The sequence below is a fragment of the Sciurus vulgaris genome, assembly GCF_902686455.1.
Source record: "Sciurus vulgaris genome assembly, chromosome: 12".
NCBI classification, from domain to species: Eukaryota; Metazoa; Chordata; class Mammalia; order Rodentia; family Sciuridae; genus Sciurus; species Sciurus vulgaris.
This window is the reverse complement of record NC_136473.1, coordinates 100790560-100807822: the sequence shown is the minus strand read 5'-3', so window position 1 is coordinate 100807822 and position 17263 is coordinate 100790560. Positions and strand designations below refer to the sequence as shown.

General features: G+C 46.5%; 1 protein-coding gene across 1 annotated transcript; it reads left to right on the top strand.

Annotated features, from left to right (window-relative positions):
* Window positions 1-6089: 6089 nt before the first annotated feature.
* IER5 (immediate early response 5) lies at window positions 6090-8211 on the top strand. The gene has a single exon (XM_079106953.1). The coding sequence runs from the start codon at window positions 6323-6325 to the stop codon at window positions 7259-7261; it is 939 nt and encodes a 312-aa protein (XP_078963079.1). The 5' UTR covers window positions 6090-6322; the 3' UTR covers window positions 7262-8211.
* Window positions 8212-17263: the final 9052 nt, after the last annotated feature.

Genomic DNA, 17263 nt, shown 5'->3' with positions numbered 1-17263 from the left:
AACGAGGGGTGTCACAAGATGCTGAGTGACATTGTAGTTTTAAATAACAATTGACTGTTGGTTTATGAGAGTGTGCACATGTGTGCGTGAACAGACTTAAACACCAGCAGGCACAGAGGCTTCCTGGAAGAAGAGATGCAGGACGCGATGCTTCCTAGGGCAGGAGGGGAGAAGGTATTTTGTTGAGGAAATAGGAGATGAGATGTATGTATACTTAGTTTGGTTTTATACCTTGTTTTCTGGTAATAGAGATTGAACCCAGGGCCTCATGCATGCAGAGCTACAACCTTAGCTCTAGAAGATACACTTTTTTGTTTCTCTACACGTTTTATTGGTGCCTTATAGTTGTACATAATGGTGGGATTTGTTGTTACTTATTAGTACATGTGCATGACATGACAATATAATTTGACCGATATCCCTCCCTAGCACTTGCTCTTCGTCTCCCACCCTCTAGTTCCTTTCCTCTATTCTATTGATCTCCCTTTGTTTTTCATTTGATCACCCTCCACACACCTTTCTTTTCCTTTTTCCTAATAGGTGTACTTTTTTAAAAGAATATTTTGTTTTATTTGTAGGTGGACACAATACCTTTATTTTATTTTTATGTGGTGCTGAGGCTCAAACCCAGGGCTTCACACATGCCAGGCAAGCACTCTACCACTGAGCCACAACCCCAGCCCTTCCTAATAGGCATACTTTTGATGAGACATGTCTAGCTGGAAAAAGGTGAAGCATTTATAGTAATAGTAGACAGGCTGGAAAAGTTTGCTTAGATTTAAAGACTCATGGAATTTTAGACCCCAAATAATCCCCAATTGGTTAGGCCACTGGTTCTCAGACATGGCAGCATGGTGTAATCACCTGCGGAGCTTTAAAGAATGATGATGCCTGGATCTCACCCCAGAGACTCTAAGTGATCTGCTGAGACCTGGGTGTCTGATATTTAAAAGCTCCCCAGGTGATTCCAATGTGTAGCCATAGTTTGAGGATTACAGATTTAGTCCAACTCCCCAAATTTATAAATAAGGACTGCCTCCTGGTTTGCCCCTAGCCAAAAATGAGCATGTATTCATTTTTTTTTTCAGTTGTAGATGGACGCGATACCTTTATTTTACTTATTTTTATGTGGTGCTGAAGATCAAACCCAATGCCTTATACGTGCTAGGCGAGTGCTCTACCACTGAGCCACAACCTCAGCCCCTAATAATGTATTCTTGTAGTGCTTTTCCCTTAAGGAATTCAGATGTCATACAAATGGTTATTCTATTGCACAAGGAATCTTGGCAAATAAATTAAATAAATGAATGAATAAAAACTCCAAATGTCGCCACATCAATAAGTAGAGACAGTGCGTATAACTTTTTGCATCTGCCCTCTTCTCACTAATTGCAACATCTCACAAAGCTATTATGCCCATAATCCATAGCGTTTTTGTATTGCTCGTATATAGACTGGACTCAGCTGCAGGCAATATAAATTGCTTTATCAGCTGATGATGATACTTGGCTTTCAATTACTCGTATAAACAAGGGTTGGGGAAGAAATAAAGGTAACTTCAGTGGACAGACAGACGGGCTCTGTGCTGAAAGAAATCCTTAGACCCAAGGGCAGATAGTGTTTAAGTGGCTCAGATATCTGTGGTGACAGTGGGGCTGACGCTCCCAGTACTTACCTTCCTGTGCCAGGCAGAGGAGACGGGGGCAGGAGGGCAGAACAGGCCTGCGGCAGGTTCTTCCGATGTCCCTGCTACTTCTGATCCTGCTACCAATTTTTTTATAACTGAAAAAAAACTCAATGATTGGTATTAGCAAATTTTAGCTTACTTATGTGATTCCTGAAGCATTGAAGAATCTACTTTCTATTTTCCCACTTTGGTCGTGGAGGTAAAGTTTCCTAATCATAAGAGTCCGGTCTCTCCAGAGATGAGTTCTAAAAATTCCATTTTATTGGCTCAGGATAAAAGAAAATCCCAATTATAATGGTGGTAATTAATAATTTCAAATCATCAGGCATTTATTAGGCACCCAATAGGTGGTATATTAGGAAAAGCATTCAAAATTCAACATATACTGACATGTACTTACCACATGTTCAGTATTGTGCTAGGCCCTGAAGCAATAATAACCACAATCATAACAACAACAACAAAACTTAAGTGCTTAGATGGTATAGGAACTGTACTAAGCAATTGAGGTATTTTTATTATTCCCGTCTTACACAGTAGATGGTATAGGAACTGTACTAAGCAATTGAGGTATTTTTATTATTTCCACCTTACACAGTAGACTGAGGCACAGGGAGGTTAAGTAACTTACCCATGTCACAAAATTAGGACACAGTTTTCTCATTTCACTTAGAGGTGAAATAACTTTCCACAGATCACAGAGCAAGAGGTGGAGCCAGGCAATCTAACCAAGAGCCCCAAACTCAAGCTTTAAATAGGTTTGGAGTTGAATCGCACCTCTCCACCTACAGCTGTATCACTTTGAGAGACTTACTTAACCTCTCAGAGTCCTAGTTTCCTTACCTGTAAATGAAAATTATGATGCCTGCTTTCAGAATTTCCTAAGGATGTTGAATAATGCATGTAAAGTGACTAGCCTGCTGCTTGATAGACGCTGTCATCACTAAGGATCCATTAATCCCAGTGCATTATCACTCCAGATAGACCAGCACGGCCACTCCTGTTGTTAAAATGTTGAAGTACTTTCATGCCTGTTGGCAGAACTTCTTTCCCCAGTCCCTGCATGCTCCTGCAGGAACCCTCCACAACCCCTGGCACTGTGCCCTGCTCGGATGGTTATACCCAACGATGCCATATTTTCATGTCTCCTGGCTGCAGATATGAGACAGGCACCTGCCTTGGTGAGTGCGTGGTCTAGAAGGGGCCCTGGGCAGGACAGGAGAAAGGATGAAGTGATGAAGGAGCCTAAGTGCAGAGTGAAGGGTGGTGGGACAGCTCAGCTCATGTGGTGAGACAGGGGTCACCAAGGCAAGAGGCTGGTGCTGTCAATAACCTGCTTCCCAGAGTGAGTGAGTAAGTGAGTGAGTGAGTGTGTGTGTGTGTGTGTGTGTGTGTGTGTGTGTGTGCGCGTGTGTAGCGGGGGATCCCTGATCATCACTAAAGTTCTTTTTGTCTCTTGATGTTTTTCATTCTTACTACCTCCAACTAGTTCAGGTCTCATGATGCTTTTCCTAAATGCTCAGAAGAGCTGTCGAATTCAGCATTCTGAGTACCAATTGTTCTAGAATCCATTCTGTGTTCTCTCACTCAACAACCTTCAGTAGGTCTCTGTAGCCCTATCTCCTCACCGAGTCATCACCAATCCACCATCAGCAGCCTCAGCCTCAGTTTCCCACTTAACTTTTGGACAGATGCCCATCACACCTGCAAAATGAGATGTTCCCTGCACCAGATTCTTGTCCACTGCCTAGAATTGCGGAACCTCCCTCAGGGGTTTCCACCACCCTCCTCAAATACTTTCTTAGATAAAACTTTCCCCCATCTGTGTATCTTCCTTTTCCAGTCTCCTCTCCCAACTCAAGTTCATGCACAGGATAACATGTTCTAATAACGAGTATATACTGAACATTTACTACATGCCAGGTGCTGTTTGCTTGTGTTACCTTGTTTGTTCTTCACAAAAACTCTTAAGAGGTAGGTTCTATTATTTTGTGTTCCAAGAAGGGTGGAACAAATCTCCAAACAGCACACAGCAAGGAAGAGTCAGAGCTGAGAGTACAATCCAGGAAGTTGATGCTCTTAAGCATTGTTTTATAGTGACTAAAACCTATAGAAAGAGAACAAAAGAAAAAAATTCTCATGTGTTATCATTTGGACCTTGAATGTCCCTGAAAAGTTCTTGTTTTAGTGAATGCAGGAATAATTAGAGGTGACATGATTAGATTATGAGAGCTGTAAACTCATTAGTGGATAGCTGAATAATTATTTGATAGCTTAATAATTTGAATGGACTACTGGGTGGTAACTGTATGCACGTGGGTGTGGCTGGAAGAAGTGGGTCACAGGGGTGTGCCCTTGGACTACATCTTGTCCTTGGTTCCTCTCCACTTCCTGGCTTTCATGGGCTTACAGCTTTCTTCCACCATACCCTTTGGCCATGATGTTCTGCCTCACCTCAGGCCCAGAGCAATGAAATTGGCCAACCATGGACTAAGACCTCTACAACTGTGAGACCCAAATAAACTTTTCCTCTTCTAATTTGTTCTTGTCAGGTATTTGGGGCACAGAGAAGAAGAGCTGACCAACACATCGTGTAACTGCTCAACATACACTACCAGGTTTTGTAACTGTTCTTGTAATTATTTATCTTCTTTTTTATGTGGACTGAAAATTCCTAGAATGGAGGAACTCTAGGTCTCATAGTCTGTGTCTCAGTTACCAGCAATAAATTGTAGGTAAAAATAACATTACTGATGGGGTTTGGTGGCGCAAACCTATAATATCAGCCACTTGGGAAGCTAAGCCAAGAAGACTGAAAGTTAGAGGTCAGCCTGGGCAACTTAGCCAGATGCTATCTCAAAAAAAGAAAAAAAAAAAAGTAACATTACTGAGTCATCAAGTCCTCTGGAAGCATCCTGGTTATGAACTGGCCATGTTAAAGTCCACCTTTCATGAGTATTTCTCTTAAATCAACGCACAGCTTGGCTAAACGCTGATGCAGGATCCGGTCAACTATTTGGATTCCAAGAAAGTTATGCTTATTCAGATTGTAGCTGAGAGTTGTCATTTGTCTTCTGCATGATGTAATAGATATATAGAAGACTTTTCACTTTAGAGTTGAAGAAACTCAAAGGTTCTGAGGTTATTTACACAGAGTCATCAGGCAGGTCTGTGATGAAGTTCAGGTGGGACTAACTAGGACTGACTCTTCACCTTGCCAATTTAGGATCCTGTACAGTGATTTTACCCTTATGCCATGGACTTGTAAGAATCAGCAGATGGAGTCCCAATGACCTGGTGGTTGAGGCAGGAGAATCCCAAGTTCAAGGCCAGCCTCAGCTACTTTGTGAGACCCTCAGCAACTTAGTGAGACCCTGTTGCAAATAAAGAGGACTGGGAATGCAGGTCACTTGATAAAGCACCCCTGGGCCTAATCCCCCAGTGCCTAAAAAAATAAAAATTAAAATCAAATCAGTAGATGTACTAAGTTGTTGACTGACCAAAAAATTCTAAAATACCCTTCCTCTATACAAATTAAAAACATGACATCATTATGGGAACCTAGAGCTTCTCCATTTGTATTTTTAGAACTTGCTAGATTTTCCCAATGGCAGATTAGTCAGTTCTTGCGTCGAAGAAAAATCTCTGTGGAGAAATGTGTAACATCTTCCATTTACCTGGCAACTGGATTCTGGATTTGTTCTAGACTCTGGGGAACAAGTGACAGATGCCAGCTTTAGTGAAGAACCACTAACTTTGGACCTAGACAGAATTCCTTGATAAGGGGACAGAAAGTTAAGAACTTCTAGAACCACCCCCTCCCCTTTTCTTTGAGGTTAGAATTGTCAGTTCCTAAGAGTTTGTGACTCTAGTGAGCAAGGGGCTCTTCCACAAATATCTGCCAAATGCGTTGTGGTGACAGTTTCTTAACCAGTTTATCCCCTGCCGTGTATTGCCATCACCTTCATTTTTGTCAGAACTGACCTAGGTTTCCAGGTGTATGCAGGTGAGACGGGGAGGGCGTGGTTGTCCTGGGAAGAATCAGGACTTTATCTTGGAGCAGAGCGCTCCACCAAACTCCGATGAAAGTTCAAGGGTTCCATCCACTTTGATTCTGGCAACCCAGCACGCACCCCAGAATCTTTAACTACGACCATCACTGAGAGCCCCCAGTGCCCAGCACCGCCCCAGATCCCAGGCCCCACCGTGGGCACGGCTTCGTGGCGGCCAGCAGTCGCCCCCTTTAAGAGCCTGCTCCGCGGGACTAACGTTCGAACCGGCCCCGACGCTCCTCCTCCGTCTCCGATTGGCAGCGCGCGGCGCACGAGGGCGCGCCGACCAGCCCGGAACGGTTGGCGGCGCTTCGTGATTGGCGTTCGAGGAGTCTATATAAAGCGCCCGGCGGCCCAGCAGTCTCAGTTTAGCAACCGGACCCGAAACTACGTGGTGGTTAGATGAGGAGAGGGGAAGAGGGCAGCGCGCGTCCCCGGAGTGGTTTCTCTTCGGAGCCCTGAACTAGCGAGGCTGTACCCGCTAGGCGGACTTGTTTACACCTCCCGTCCCTCTCCCAGCTTCTGAACCTGAGCCGGGGCTCACCCCGACCCCTCGGTGCCCGCCCAGTGCAGAGGAGGCAGGATGGAGTTCAAGCTGGAGGCTCACCGCATCGTAAGCATCTCTCTGGGCAAGATCTACAACTCGAGGGTCCAGCGCGGCGGCATCAAGCTGCACAAGAACCTCTTGGTCTCGCTGGTACTGCGCAGCGCCCGCCAGGTCTACCTGAGTGACCCGTGTCCCGGCCTCTACCTGGCCGGTTCCGCGGAGACCCCGGTGCCGCCGCCGCAGCAGCCCGGGGAGCCGGCGGCCGGGCCCCCGGCCGGCTGGGGCGAGCCGCCTCCGCCCACCGTCCTCGCCGCCTGGCCGGAGACCCAGCCGCAGCCGGAGCGCCCAGCGGTCCCAGACGCGCCGCGGGCGGGGGACGCGGAACCAGCGGACGCGGTGGCCGGAGCTGGGGGCGCTTCTCCGGGCCGAGAGGCGGACGCAGCGGAGGCTGCCTGGGGCCGCGTGGCGGCGGCCGGGGGAGTCTCGGACTTGCTCCCGGAGGGGCTGCGCGGTGCGCGCCGCCCCTGCGGCTGCCCCGCGGGAGGGGAGGACCGGCCGGGCGCGTCCCCCCGCGCTGACTGCTGCTGCGCGCCGCGGCCCGCCGAGGATGAGCCGCCCGCGCCGCCCGTGGTGTGCCCCAGGAAGCGCGGCGCGGCGGGAGCGGGCGGCGGCCACGCGGGCTGCCCGGCGCCGGACTCGACCCCGCTGAAGAAGCCGCGCCGGAACTTGGAGGAGCAGCCAAGCGCGGCCGAGGAGGACGGCGAGGAGGAGATGGAGACCGGGAACGTGGCTAACCTCATTAGCATCTTCGGCTCCAGCTTCTCGGGACTCTTGCGGAAAAGCCCCGGGGCCGGCCGGGAGAAAGAGGAGGCAGAGGAGAGCGGCGCGGAAGCCGCCGAGCCCGGGCAGATCTGCTGCGATAAGCCAGTGCTGAGAGACATTAACCCCTGGAGCACAGCCATCGTGGCCTTCTGAGCCCCGGCCCCGCGCGGGTGAGGTCGAACAGCGGCGTCCCCAAAGCCAGGCCCGGGCCGCGAGGACGCCCCAGGGACCGCAGGCGCTGGGCGCGTCGGGGAGACTGCTGCTGCCGGGCAGCGCTCACTGCCCCCGGCTGGGCAGCCGGGCTGTGCCGACACTCCGTCTCACCGTGAGACCTGGAGTCGGAGGCTTATTGGAAGAGGACGATCGTTAACTTTTGTGTATGTGTATGTCTGTGTCTGTAGTTTGTCTTGTTGAATTAAGACTTGTTTGTCCTTCCGGAATGCACCACCCCTTCCCCGGGGCTTACGACTTTGGGGGCAGACAGGGACTTTCCTCTGCCGGCAGCAGAGAAGGAAGCGGCCACAAGGCTCTGGGCGGGGAGTTCCCCACTCGTTCTTGGGGGAGGGAGGGACTTTACACACACCCCTCGCATGAAAGCTAGGACCACACCAGGGCCAGGAGTGGCGTTTCCTCCCAGGACTTCCTCAGACTAGAGGGACTTGGTCTGGAGTGCAGACCTGTGGTACTGCTCGCCCTCCCCACCATCCTCCCGCACGGAAGAAACGTTTATACCTGTGACCGCTCTGGGAAAGGAATATTAAGGGACCTTTGCTTCCCCACAGGGGGAGAAAGCTTGACGAACTTCACAAGAGTTCAAGCTTAGAAATACGGAGTTTATAGAGAAGAGATATATTTTTAAAAGCTCTAGCTCAGAACTACTACACAGTGCTTTTAAAAAGTGTTTAATGAAACAAAGTTTACAGACAGAAGCCCTAAATGGAAAGACCTTATGGTTTTGTAGATATGGTGACTCCAGTCTTTGTTGTATAAAGGTTGGGGGAGCTGATAAGGTTTTTGTACAGTATTTTCTCCTTCGTTGTATTGATTTTCGTATAAAAAATGTAACTTTACGTGTCTAACACGTATTAAATATTTTGAAGCAATTTCACTGCCTCCTTTTCTAATCACCTACTTGGGTTTTGTGGTAAGCTAAGGCCTGGGCTAGAAAATTTAAGGTGTGGTTCCTCCTATCAGTCATTCACAGGCTGAGAACATTGTTTACTGACTTCACCAAGTATCAGAAGGGACAACCTTAAGGTTGTCCTCACATCCTAGGACTGCTGTTAGATACCAGTATCAGTGACTGCCAGTGTCTTGAAACCTGCCACTACAGCTGCCTTTTCTAAAGTCAATTTAGGCCATTTTGATTTTCTGCAGCCCAATCTGATAGGGTCTAATATTTTTAAGTGCCAACTTTTGAAGCCCTTCCTACCCACATTCCATGAAAATTTTCTTTTAGTTTTCTGTTGAGCTGATGCCATGGATCATTAGTTTTGTGTTGAAAGGGGAAAAAAAGTTGGTAGCTTACTTTAAGAAGCCCATTAGAACCGGACAAGAGGCTGAGGAGGCTGACTTGTCCAAGTGGCCAGCTCCACCTCAGCATTCCACTAGATGTCAGGATGGAAATTTTCTTTCTTTTTTTCCCCCCCTTTTATTGCTATAGCTGTAGAAAGTAAATGAACTGGTGAAAGTGAAATTGAAATTTTGTGTCAAATGGAAAAGGAAAGAGGCCAAGGAAGATTAGGTAAATACTCATTTAGCAAAACTTGATTTGCTTTTGTCACCTAAATGACATCAGCATTTGGGTCATGATCAACACTTAAGTGATAACAGCTAAGTCCTTTTACTAAGATTACTACTTTTAAGGAAACTTTGTGTCTAAAGCAAAATGTTCAATATATGAAAGGTATTCAGTAATCTCAGAAGCTGACCAGTTGGAGAGTGATGTTTTAAAATGTTCTCAACTTTAAAAGATGGTACCGGTTTTATGAGCAATTAGAGTGTTTAAGAAATGGAAGAAAATGACGAAAGAGACTTTAAATAAAGGTTCTGACCTTTGAGCAAAGGGGGCATATAGATGATACTTTGAAGTTAGCTAAAGTCCCAATTATAAGAACACTTGTCATAGCTGAATAGGCTATCTCTTTGCTATTTCTACAAATCTATTAGTGGTTCCTTAAGCATAGGTAATCTTGTAGTTTATGCTCCATCAATATGAACAGAATAAAAGTTCTCTAGGGTCTTGATAAATTGACTTGTTTTTCTTTCAGAGATTAGCTACTTAAGTTCTGTTAGAGCCACCAAAGATCAACTGAGTGTTCACTGCTTAAACTGAAGTTGTCAAGGACCCTAATTCTACAACTATTTCCTGTTGCTAGAAAGTAATTATTATGCTTGAACAGCTATCTGCATTTTTATATTTGAAAGGGGGTAACATTTGGTGTGTTAAAGAGAGCTGTATGTTTTGGATGAGACTAAAGTTCCTGTTGATCCTTGGTATCACATTAAGATGAACCGTGGGACCATGTGTCTGCTTAATTTAGAGAATGCAAACTGGCATATTTGATAAGGGGATAAAGCTGTGCAGGAAATTTGAAAAAAAAAATCTTTTTGTTGCAGAAGCAGCTTAGTGTAATGGTTAGAGCATGGGCTTTGGAGCAGAGCAGGTTGCCTAGGGGTTTTGTATTTCAGCTCTGCCAACTCAGCTCCGAAACCCTGGACAAGCTGCTCCATCTCTCTGCGTCTCAGTTTTTTCAAATGTGAAATTGGGATGATTGTACCTACTTTGTAGGGTTGTGAAAATTAATGAGTTAATGGTCTTAGAAAAGGACCTCAAACATTGTAAGCACTCAGTTGTTAATGTAAAAGTGAATTCTGTGTAGAAAGCAGGCAAACTATGGTAAAAGAATTGTGTATATTTGTAGGAAAAGAGGGGAATGGAAGATCTATTTTTAAACTCTATCTGAATGCTAGGTTCTTTAATTCTGTTTTGCTCCAGACCCTTGGCAGTCACGAAGCTTTGTTCTACCAGCGTAATTTTGTTGCTATGTATGTCTCAGACCAACCCTGTGACTCCTGGATTGCATCAAACAACTCTATTTTCAGGGAGGAGTAAGCAGGAATGAAAACTCCCAAGGAGCAAAGTTCTTGTTGACATACAAATGTGGATGAGTACAGAAAAAATAGCTCACAGCTATGTTTTTAGCCGGAATTGCTTGGGCATAGAATGTTTTCTAAGCCATGCTCATTGATAGGTCCTGGAAAGGAGCCTTCCTGGTGCCAAGATAGGGTATCACATAACTAAATCAGAAGCAGTGTGACTAGAAACAAAGCCACAGATTTTGTTGTTGTTTGTTTTTTGGGGTTGTTTTGTTTTTTTCTCTGCTAATGTATTATTATATATATATTATATAGTTAACACGTGGTAGTTGGGTTTATCCTGGCAAAAAAAGCCAAGTTTTAATACCCATTTTTGGACCACTCTGGGAAGACCTGGTCCCTTGATCAAATTAACCATAGCTCTGGTCTGCTCTGGAAAAGAAATTATTTGGTGGTGCTGGGTATCAAACACAAGACCTTACAACATGCTAGGCAAGCTCTCTACCACTAAACTACTTCCTCAGCTTGAGGGAAAAAAGATTTTTTTGACTGCCATGTAGAAGCCAGATGTTTAACGTACTTTTGGACAAGTACTTCAAGAAGATCACATTAGTAGGGAATAAATGTGGTAGATCTTAGTATAGTATTTCTTAACCACATTTCTTTAAACCTATCTTCCCTTCCAGAAATTGATTGTATTTGGGGAAAAGAACTAAGTCTGGAAAGCTTGAACTGCCCATCCAAAGTGACCGGGTCTTCTCTTTGGCAACTAATAACCCTACCATTGGTCCTGCCCATTATTGATTCTATTTGGGGATGAGAAGTGGAAGGCAGTGGGTCATTGAACAACTTCTGCAGTTGATACTGAGAATGAAGTTAATGATGACGAAATGGGTCCGTGTTAGCACTGGGTTAATCTAAGTCTCTTGAACTCACTGGGCATGACAACCTAGCTTACAGCCTGCAAGACCAGTCTAAAGGCTGACACTCACTGTGACATGGAGTTTGATGGATGTGTATTTCATATGTGTATATATGTATGTATATATTTATATATTTTTTTAAGTAGAGTTGGTCCAGTTGACTGAATAACCAAAGGATTTCTGATCTCTTGCCCTAAATATTTTATTCTTGTCCTGTTTGTGAATTTTTTATTCGCCTAGGCTCCCTTTTATCCCAGCAGTTCCTGAAAGATGATGGGAATGAAAAGAAATGCTGATCCAACCTTCCTGCGACTATGAAAGAAACCCTTGCTAGGAGGTGCAGTGCTCGGGTGGGGAGCGAGGTCGGCTTCCCAGGATTTCTGGCACACTTTCCAGTAATGAGCAGTTTGTCTCTCAAGCCTTTGAACCATTGTTCACATTTAAAATTCTACCCAGTGGAAAGTCTTAGGAGGAAAAACATGGCAGGAGCAGAGCTGCTGTGAGGAATTGCTGCAGTCTAAACTCATGCCCTTAGAGGTTTTCAGTAACAATTTTTGAGGGTACAATGGAGAATGAATAAGAAAGAAAAGTGTAAACTACATCAATGGAACACCTCCTTCCTGACCCAAACAGGCCTTCTCAATGCCAGCCACCACCACAACCCTCCCCCAGTGGGAATGAAGGTTTTAAAAATAAAATCCCTCTGTAGAAACTGCTCTCTCCCAGAGGAATAGAGCCCAAAGCGACTTTGCTGGACTTCAGCCTGGGGTTTGTCTCAGACCTTTGGAATCCTGCAGGCAGGGAAGCAGAAGCCTTCAGGGACTGCATTCCTGAACTGGCCTTTCCCTCTCCCCTACTCTGCAGATCAACAGCAGCCTCCACCGCTGGAGACCGCTCACTTATGGGCAGGTGAGAAAGATAATTAGCTACCAGCTTTTGGAAACTTCAGGAAGAAGGGCTGGTTGTTATCACTGCCACTGAGCATCTCCAGCAGGTGAACGTTTTGAGGGACTGGCCTGTGATGCTTGTTGGCAAATCTACTTAAGAGTTTTTTATAATGGAGTGTTCTGGGACAAGGTCACAGGAAGCCCCGAGGCCTGTGTGATAAGCCATATCCCTTAGGGACAGGATGAAGGTGAAAATCAGGTGCCTCTTTCCCACCCACTTAGCACCGGCCCTGGCCCCAGCCCTCTGTGTTTTCCCGATGAACTGGGCCTCTGCCAGGTTTCCCTAGCCCAGTCGTTCCACCAGATCCAAGGCAAGACTTCCTCCGGCTCTTCTGAACTCGGGTATGCCGAAAGCCTTGCGTTCCCACTGCTTATTCTTCAACCCATCCTGCCTCTCAAGACTTGAGGCAGGGCAGCAGCTGGTAAACAAAAACAAACAATTCTGTTCCCTCTGCAAATCTTGTTCCTTCTGCTTCAGAGCACAGGAGTCTGAAGTACAGAGTTTCCTGGGCTGCTCTCCACGCTCGATCCCCTTCCTAAATCCAGGATGCCATCCATCAGAGTGTTTCTCCAAGTCGATCTACACCTATTTGGCTATTTCTAGCTAGTCACTATATCGTCCCAGTCTTTATAGGTGTTTCCATCAGTACTGTGGCTGTTTTGTCTTTCCATTTCTTTCTGGGTTTTTTTGTTTGTTGGGGCAGTACTGGGATTAATCCCAGGGCCTAGCACAAGCTAGGCGAGTGCTTTACTACTGAACTATATTGCTGGCACTGTTTCTTTTCCCCCCTTGGAGACGAGGTCTCAGTAAAGTATCCATGCCAGCTTTGAACTTGCAATCCTCCTGCCTCAGCCTCCTGACTAGCTGGGATTCCAGGTGTGCTCTGAGTTGGGCCCAAGTCTTCTTTCCACCCTCTGAGGGTATACTGTTCACTGCTTGCTGGGTTTAGAGCCGGATTGTGCAGGGAAGACTATGTGACAGCCTGATGAAAAGGCGCAAAGATTAGGACTGTCCTGGCCATGAGACTCAGAGTCTCCAGATGCTCTGCACCCTGGAGATTGAGCCACAGCTGTGGTCATCCTCCTCCAGTGCCTCATCAGACCCCCAATTCCATGAACGGAGGAGGAGGGAGGAGAGTAACTGGAAGCCTGCTTGGCTTGTGGCCAGGTGCAGGAAAGGAGAGGCAGCGCCAGGAGTCTGAAGGTGGGCTCCGCGGTATTTCTGCTCCTCCTTCCTCACAGAACTACATGTACGGCTTTCTAGAACAGATGATGAATCACAGAACCACTCAAACGGAGAAATCCAAAAGCGCCTCTTTGCCTTGTCTCCCGGCTCCAGTCTTTGATTAATAGAGACTTACTACAATGAGTTACTAGAAGTGGGAGAGGGGAGCAGCTATTTAACATTGCACAACAAAGATGACCAACAGGAAGTGAGCTGAGGCCTGCAAAGCCATGGGGCGGGGTAAGGTCTTCACAAGGACCTGCACTGCAGCAAGGGCTCCAGGTCCGCTCTGGGCCAAGAGGATCGGGAGCAGGACACCCCACCCGCTCTTTTCTCCCCAGCTTTTCTTAAGCTGCAGCTCTCATTTTCTTCAGGCAATTTCCAAGTTTTATTTTTGGTTTGGAAAGGGGTGAAAGTGCCTTGGCATCTGCATTTATCAGCTCGCACTCTCTCCCTCTCCCTGTCTCTCCCCCTTCCTGTGTGACCTACTTTAGAGACTAGAGTGGCTTTCATTTTTATGGCCATGGGAGAAATCACTAAAAGCAAAGATTCCGTTTCAGAAGCTGAAGTTGAGGTACATGGGACGCTCTGCTGTGGTTGTTATTGCTCTATAATATCTGTGGCTTTCTCCCCTCACCCCACTCGGTCTTCAAAATGTCTTTTAAAAGGCACTCCTAGTCTGCACTGCTGAGAGCAGCTGTAAAGATGTGGTGTGTGGGCGATGGGGCGTGGGGGCTGGCCCAGCTGTCTGCTTCCCAACCTTCCAGTCACCTCACCCTCAGGCCTCCTAGCACGGGGCTTCGGGCTCCTTAGGGCTCCTGAACGCCCTCCTGAGAGGAGACAGGGGAGTCTCCTACTTCTCACGGCAAGAGTAAATAAGGTCCAGAGCCTGAGTAGTGGTCATGGAGAGGAACCAAGGAAAGCAGCCTTCAGAGGCACCCCACCCTCACCTGCTTCCTTGAGACCCCTCTGAGCAAGGGGCTGTGAACTTGAGGCTGAATATGTGACTCACTACTTGGAAAGTCATTCATCTTACTTGGTTTCTTTCTTTTTTACTTTATTTTTCAAGTATTTGCTTGCCTCACAATTGTGATTAGAAGATAAATAGGTGTTAGTAAAGCAAAGCCTAAAAATAAACTCTAAACAACTCAGCCCTGGGTCCCATTAATTATTTACAGGCACACTCAGAAGAAGCTCACCAATAGAAAATACAAAGATCCAGAGGAGAGAATCCTGGCCCTCAAGGTGCTTATATTCCAGAGGAGATGCAAAACCAAGACAGAAACCCCCAGATATCTGATGGTAAATGAAGTGGGGTCAGTCCCCTGCTTCTCAAAGTATATGGTACATTACTATCTCAGAGCTTATCAGAAATACAGAATCTCAGGTCCTACTGCAGACTCACTGAATATGCAGTTTAACAAGATCCTGGATGACTGGTATATTAGTTTTTTTAAAAAATATTTTTATTAGTTGTTGACGAACCTTTATTTGTTTGCATGTGGTGCTGAGAATTGAACCCAGTGCCTCAACACATGCTAGGCAAGTGCTCTACCACTGAGCCACAATCCCAGCCCCAGTGTTGTGGTTTAAAAAGCAGATATTTCTACCTATCTCAGGATCAAGTGTGAATGTGTCAGCTTTAGGTCATTGGAGGCCTAAGTCCCTCTTGCCATTCCTTTTCTGTCAGCTTCTGGGCTTTTCCATATGTTCCATTGATGAGTTCAGCTGTGAGAATAAAAGCCCCACCAGCAAAGATAGAGGGCAGGAAGCTAAGACCTGGAGACAGGGAGATGAGGGTTGGATTGGAGTAGGAAGATGGAGCTGTCAAAGGAACAGTGTGTGGGAAGGCGGGAGTCCAGCCAGGCTATCACCAAAGCACTTGGGCAACTGGAAAGTCAAGGAAACTGAGAACAAAATGTCATTCAGCTAAAGATTGTCATGGGTGGATCTGAACAGAGGTTCTGGTAGAAGATGGGGTGGGGGAACCAGATTATAAAGGAAGTGGAGGGAGGATGTGGAGGCTCTGCCTATAACCCCTTCCCCAAGAAATATGGGGTGAAAAGAACCAAGATGACAGCTAGAAAGGCTCCTGGGTCAGTTGAAGGGGCCTGCATGAGTCTTAAGACAGAAGCAATGGGCGCAGGATCAGCCATAATGAGGATGAATGGGGTTTGAATATACATCGGCTCCTGAGTACGTGACTCTTATCAGGAGAAATACACACGTTCTTTTCCTTCTTCTGTCAAATAAAAGGAGACCAGAGACACTGATAAATCACTCCAGGGACCTTGTTAGTTTCAGCAGCCTGCATTCTCTTCCTCACTCACAGCCCACAAAGACCCTTACAGCTTAAACTCCAACATACCAGTTGGCAAGGTAACAAACTGCTAGAGATCCTGGAGAATAAAATGATCGCTCCCTGAAACCCTAGAGCTGCCACTCACTCATCTAAAGATGGGGATTTCTGATGCTTCATCCCCTTTACATGTTAGGAGTTTAAAACATACTGCATTGCAGGCATGTGCCGTGAGCATGGCAGGATCTGGTGTTCTTGCAAGCAGGAAAAACACCTGTGCACGCGCGCGCGCGCACACAATCTGTGCTCATTTGGAAAGCCAGTTATGAATGAGCATGGGTTCCTGGGTAAAAAAATTTTCTCTTCTTTCCCTCCCCACCAAGTCTGACCTCATCTGTCTTTTTCAGTGTTATGGAGAATTAATCTGAGGCTGAAAACAGGTTGAGACATGTCCAACAAAGAGGCTCCGGATACTGAGAGTAGACGGAGAGAAGCCAAGCAGTTTAGGTCTCTTAAGGCAACTGGAGAGAGGATAGGAGATGAAGTAGGAGTAGGAGAGAGTGGGGAGGACGGATGGGGAAGACAAGAGAGACAGATGTCTGTGATGATTTAAAGAGAAACAGAAGACTAAAATAAACTCAGAGTCAGAAAACAGGAAGAATGTGAGAAGTAGCAAAAGGCACTGGACCGAGAACTGCAGTGCATTGGATGAGACGCAGCCCAGTCCAGATGGGGAAACAGCATCAGCCCCCAGCAACGTCCCACTGAACACGGGAGAAAATGTGGAAGCATTAATGGCACCACTCGGCATGGGGTATTTCATGTTAAACTATGACAGTGATTTACAAACCAACACCATGACTGGGCCTTTGTCACAGTTTTCTAAAAGGAGAAGGTGAGGCCCTAACTTGTCGGTCTTTGCATGCCTAGACTATCCAGAGACAAAACAACTCAGTCCAGAGCTCCAAATTCCTCCAGTCTGTTTGCTTTCGGTTCTAATTAGTCGCAGCTATTTCTGAAAACAAACAGATCATCTCTCCCGTATTCCCGAGCAGGCCTTTCCACGCTCCCATCTGCAGCCAGGGCCTTCTCCTGACTGTTGTCTGTTCTCCTGCTTTCGCTCCTCAGCACCGGGCCTGCACATTTGGCTCCCCACCCATCCCTCTTGCCAACACATCCAAAATTCTTGTTCAACTTGCAGCAGGACCTCGCTCATTTCCATTCTGCTTTCCAGCTCCCACTGCAATTAGCTTTGTTCTTGAGGAAACACTCATTCTCCAGTCTGCTCTCCCTTTGCCTCAACCCTCCTCTCCCCCAGCCCTACCTTATAATAGTAATAGGCCACTCATCTTGCAATATACTTTTGGTGATGTTATCAGTTTCTAACTCAACAGCTTCTAATGGGCTAGGGGTGTGGCTCAGTGGCACAGCACGTGCCTGGCATGCATGAGGCCCTGGGTCCAATCGCTAATGATTTCCCATATTCTCTATGAACTTGTCTGCCTGACAGTCAACGTTTCATTCACCATCATTTGTGTACTGTGTTCTAGTCACTGGGTACAAAGATAAGTAAGGAACTTGATGTCTAGAAGGGAGAGGCATGGGAAACGGATCATTACAAACCAGGTTTCATTCTATGGTGACAGAGGAATATTGACAAGG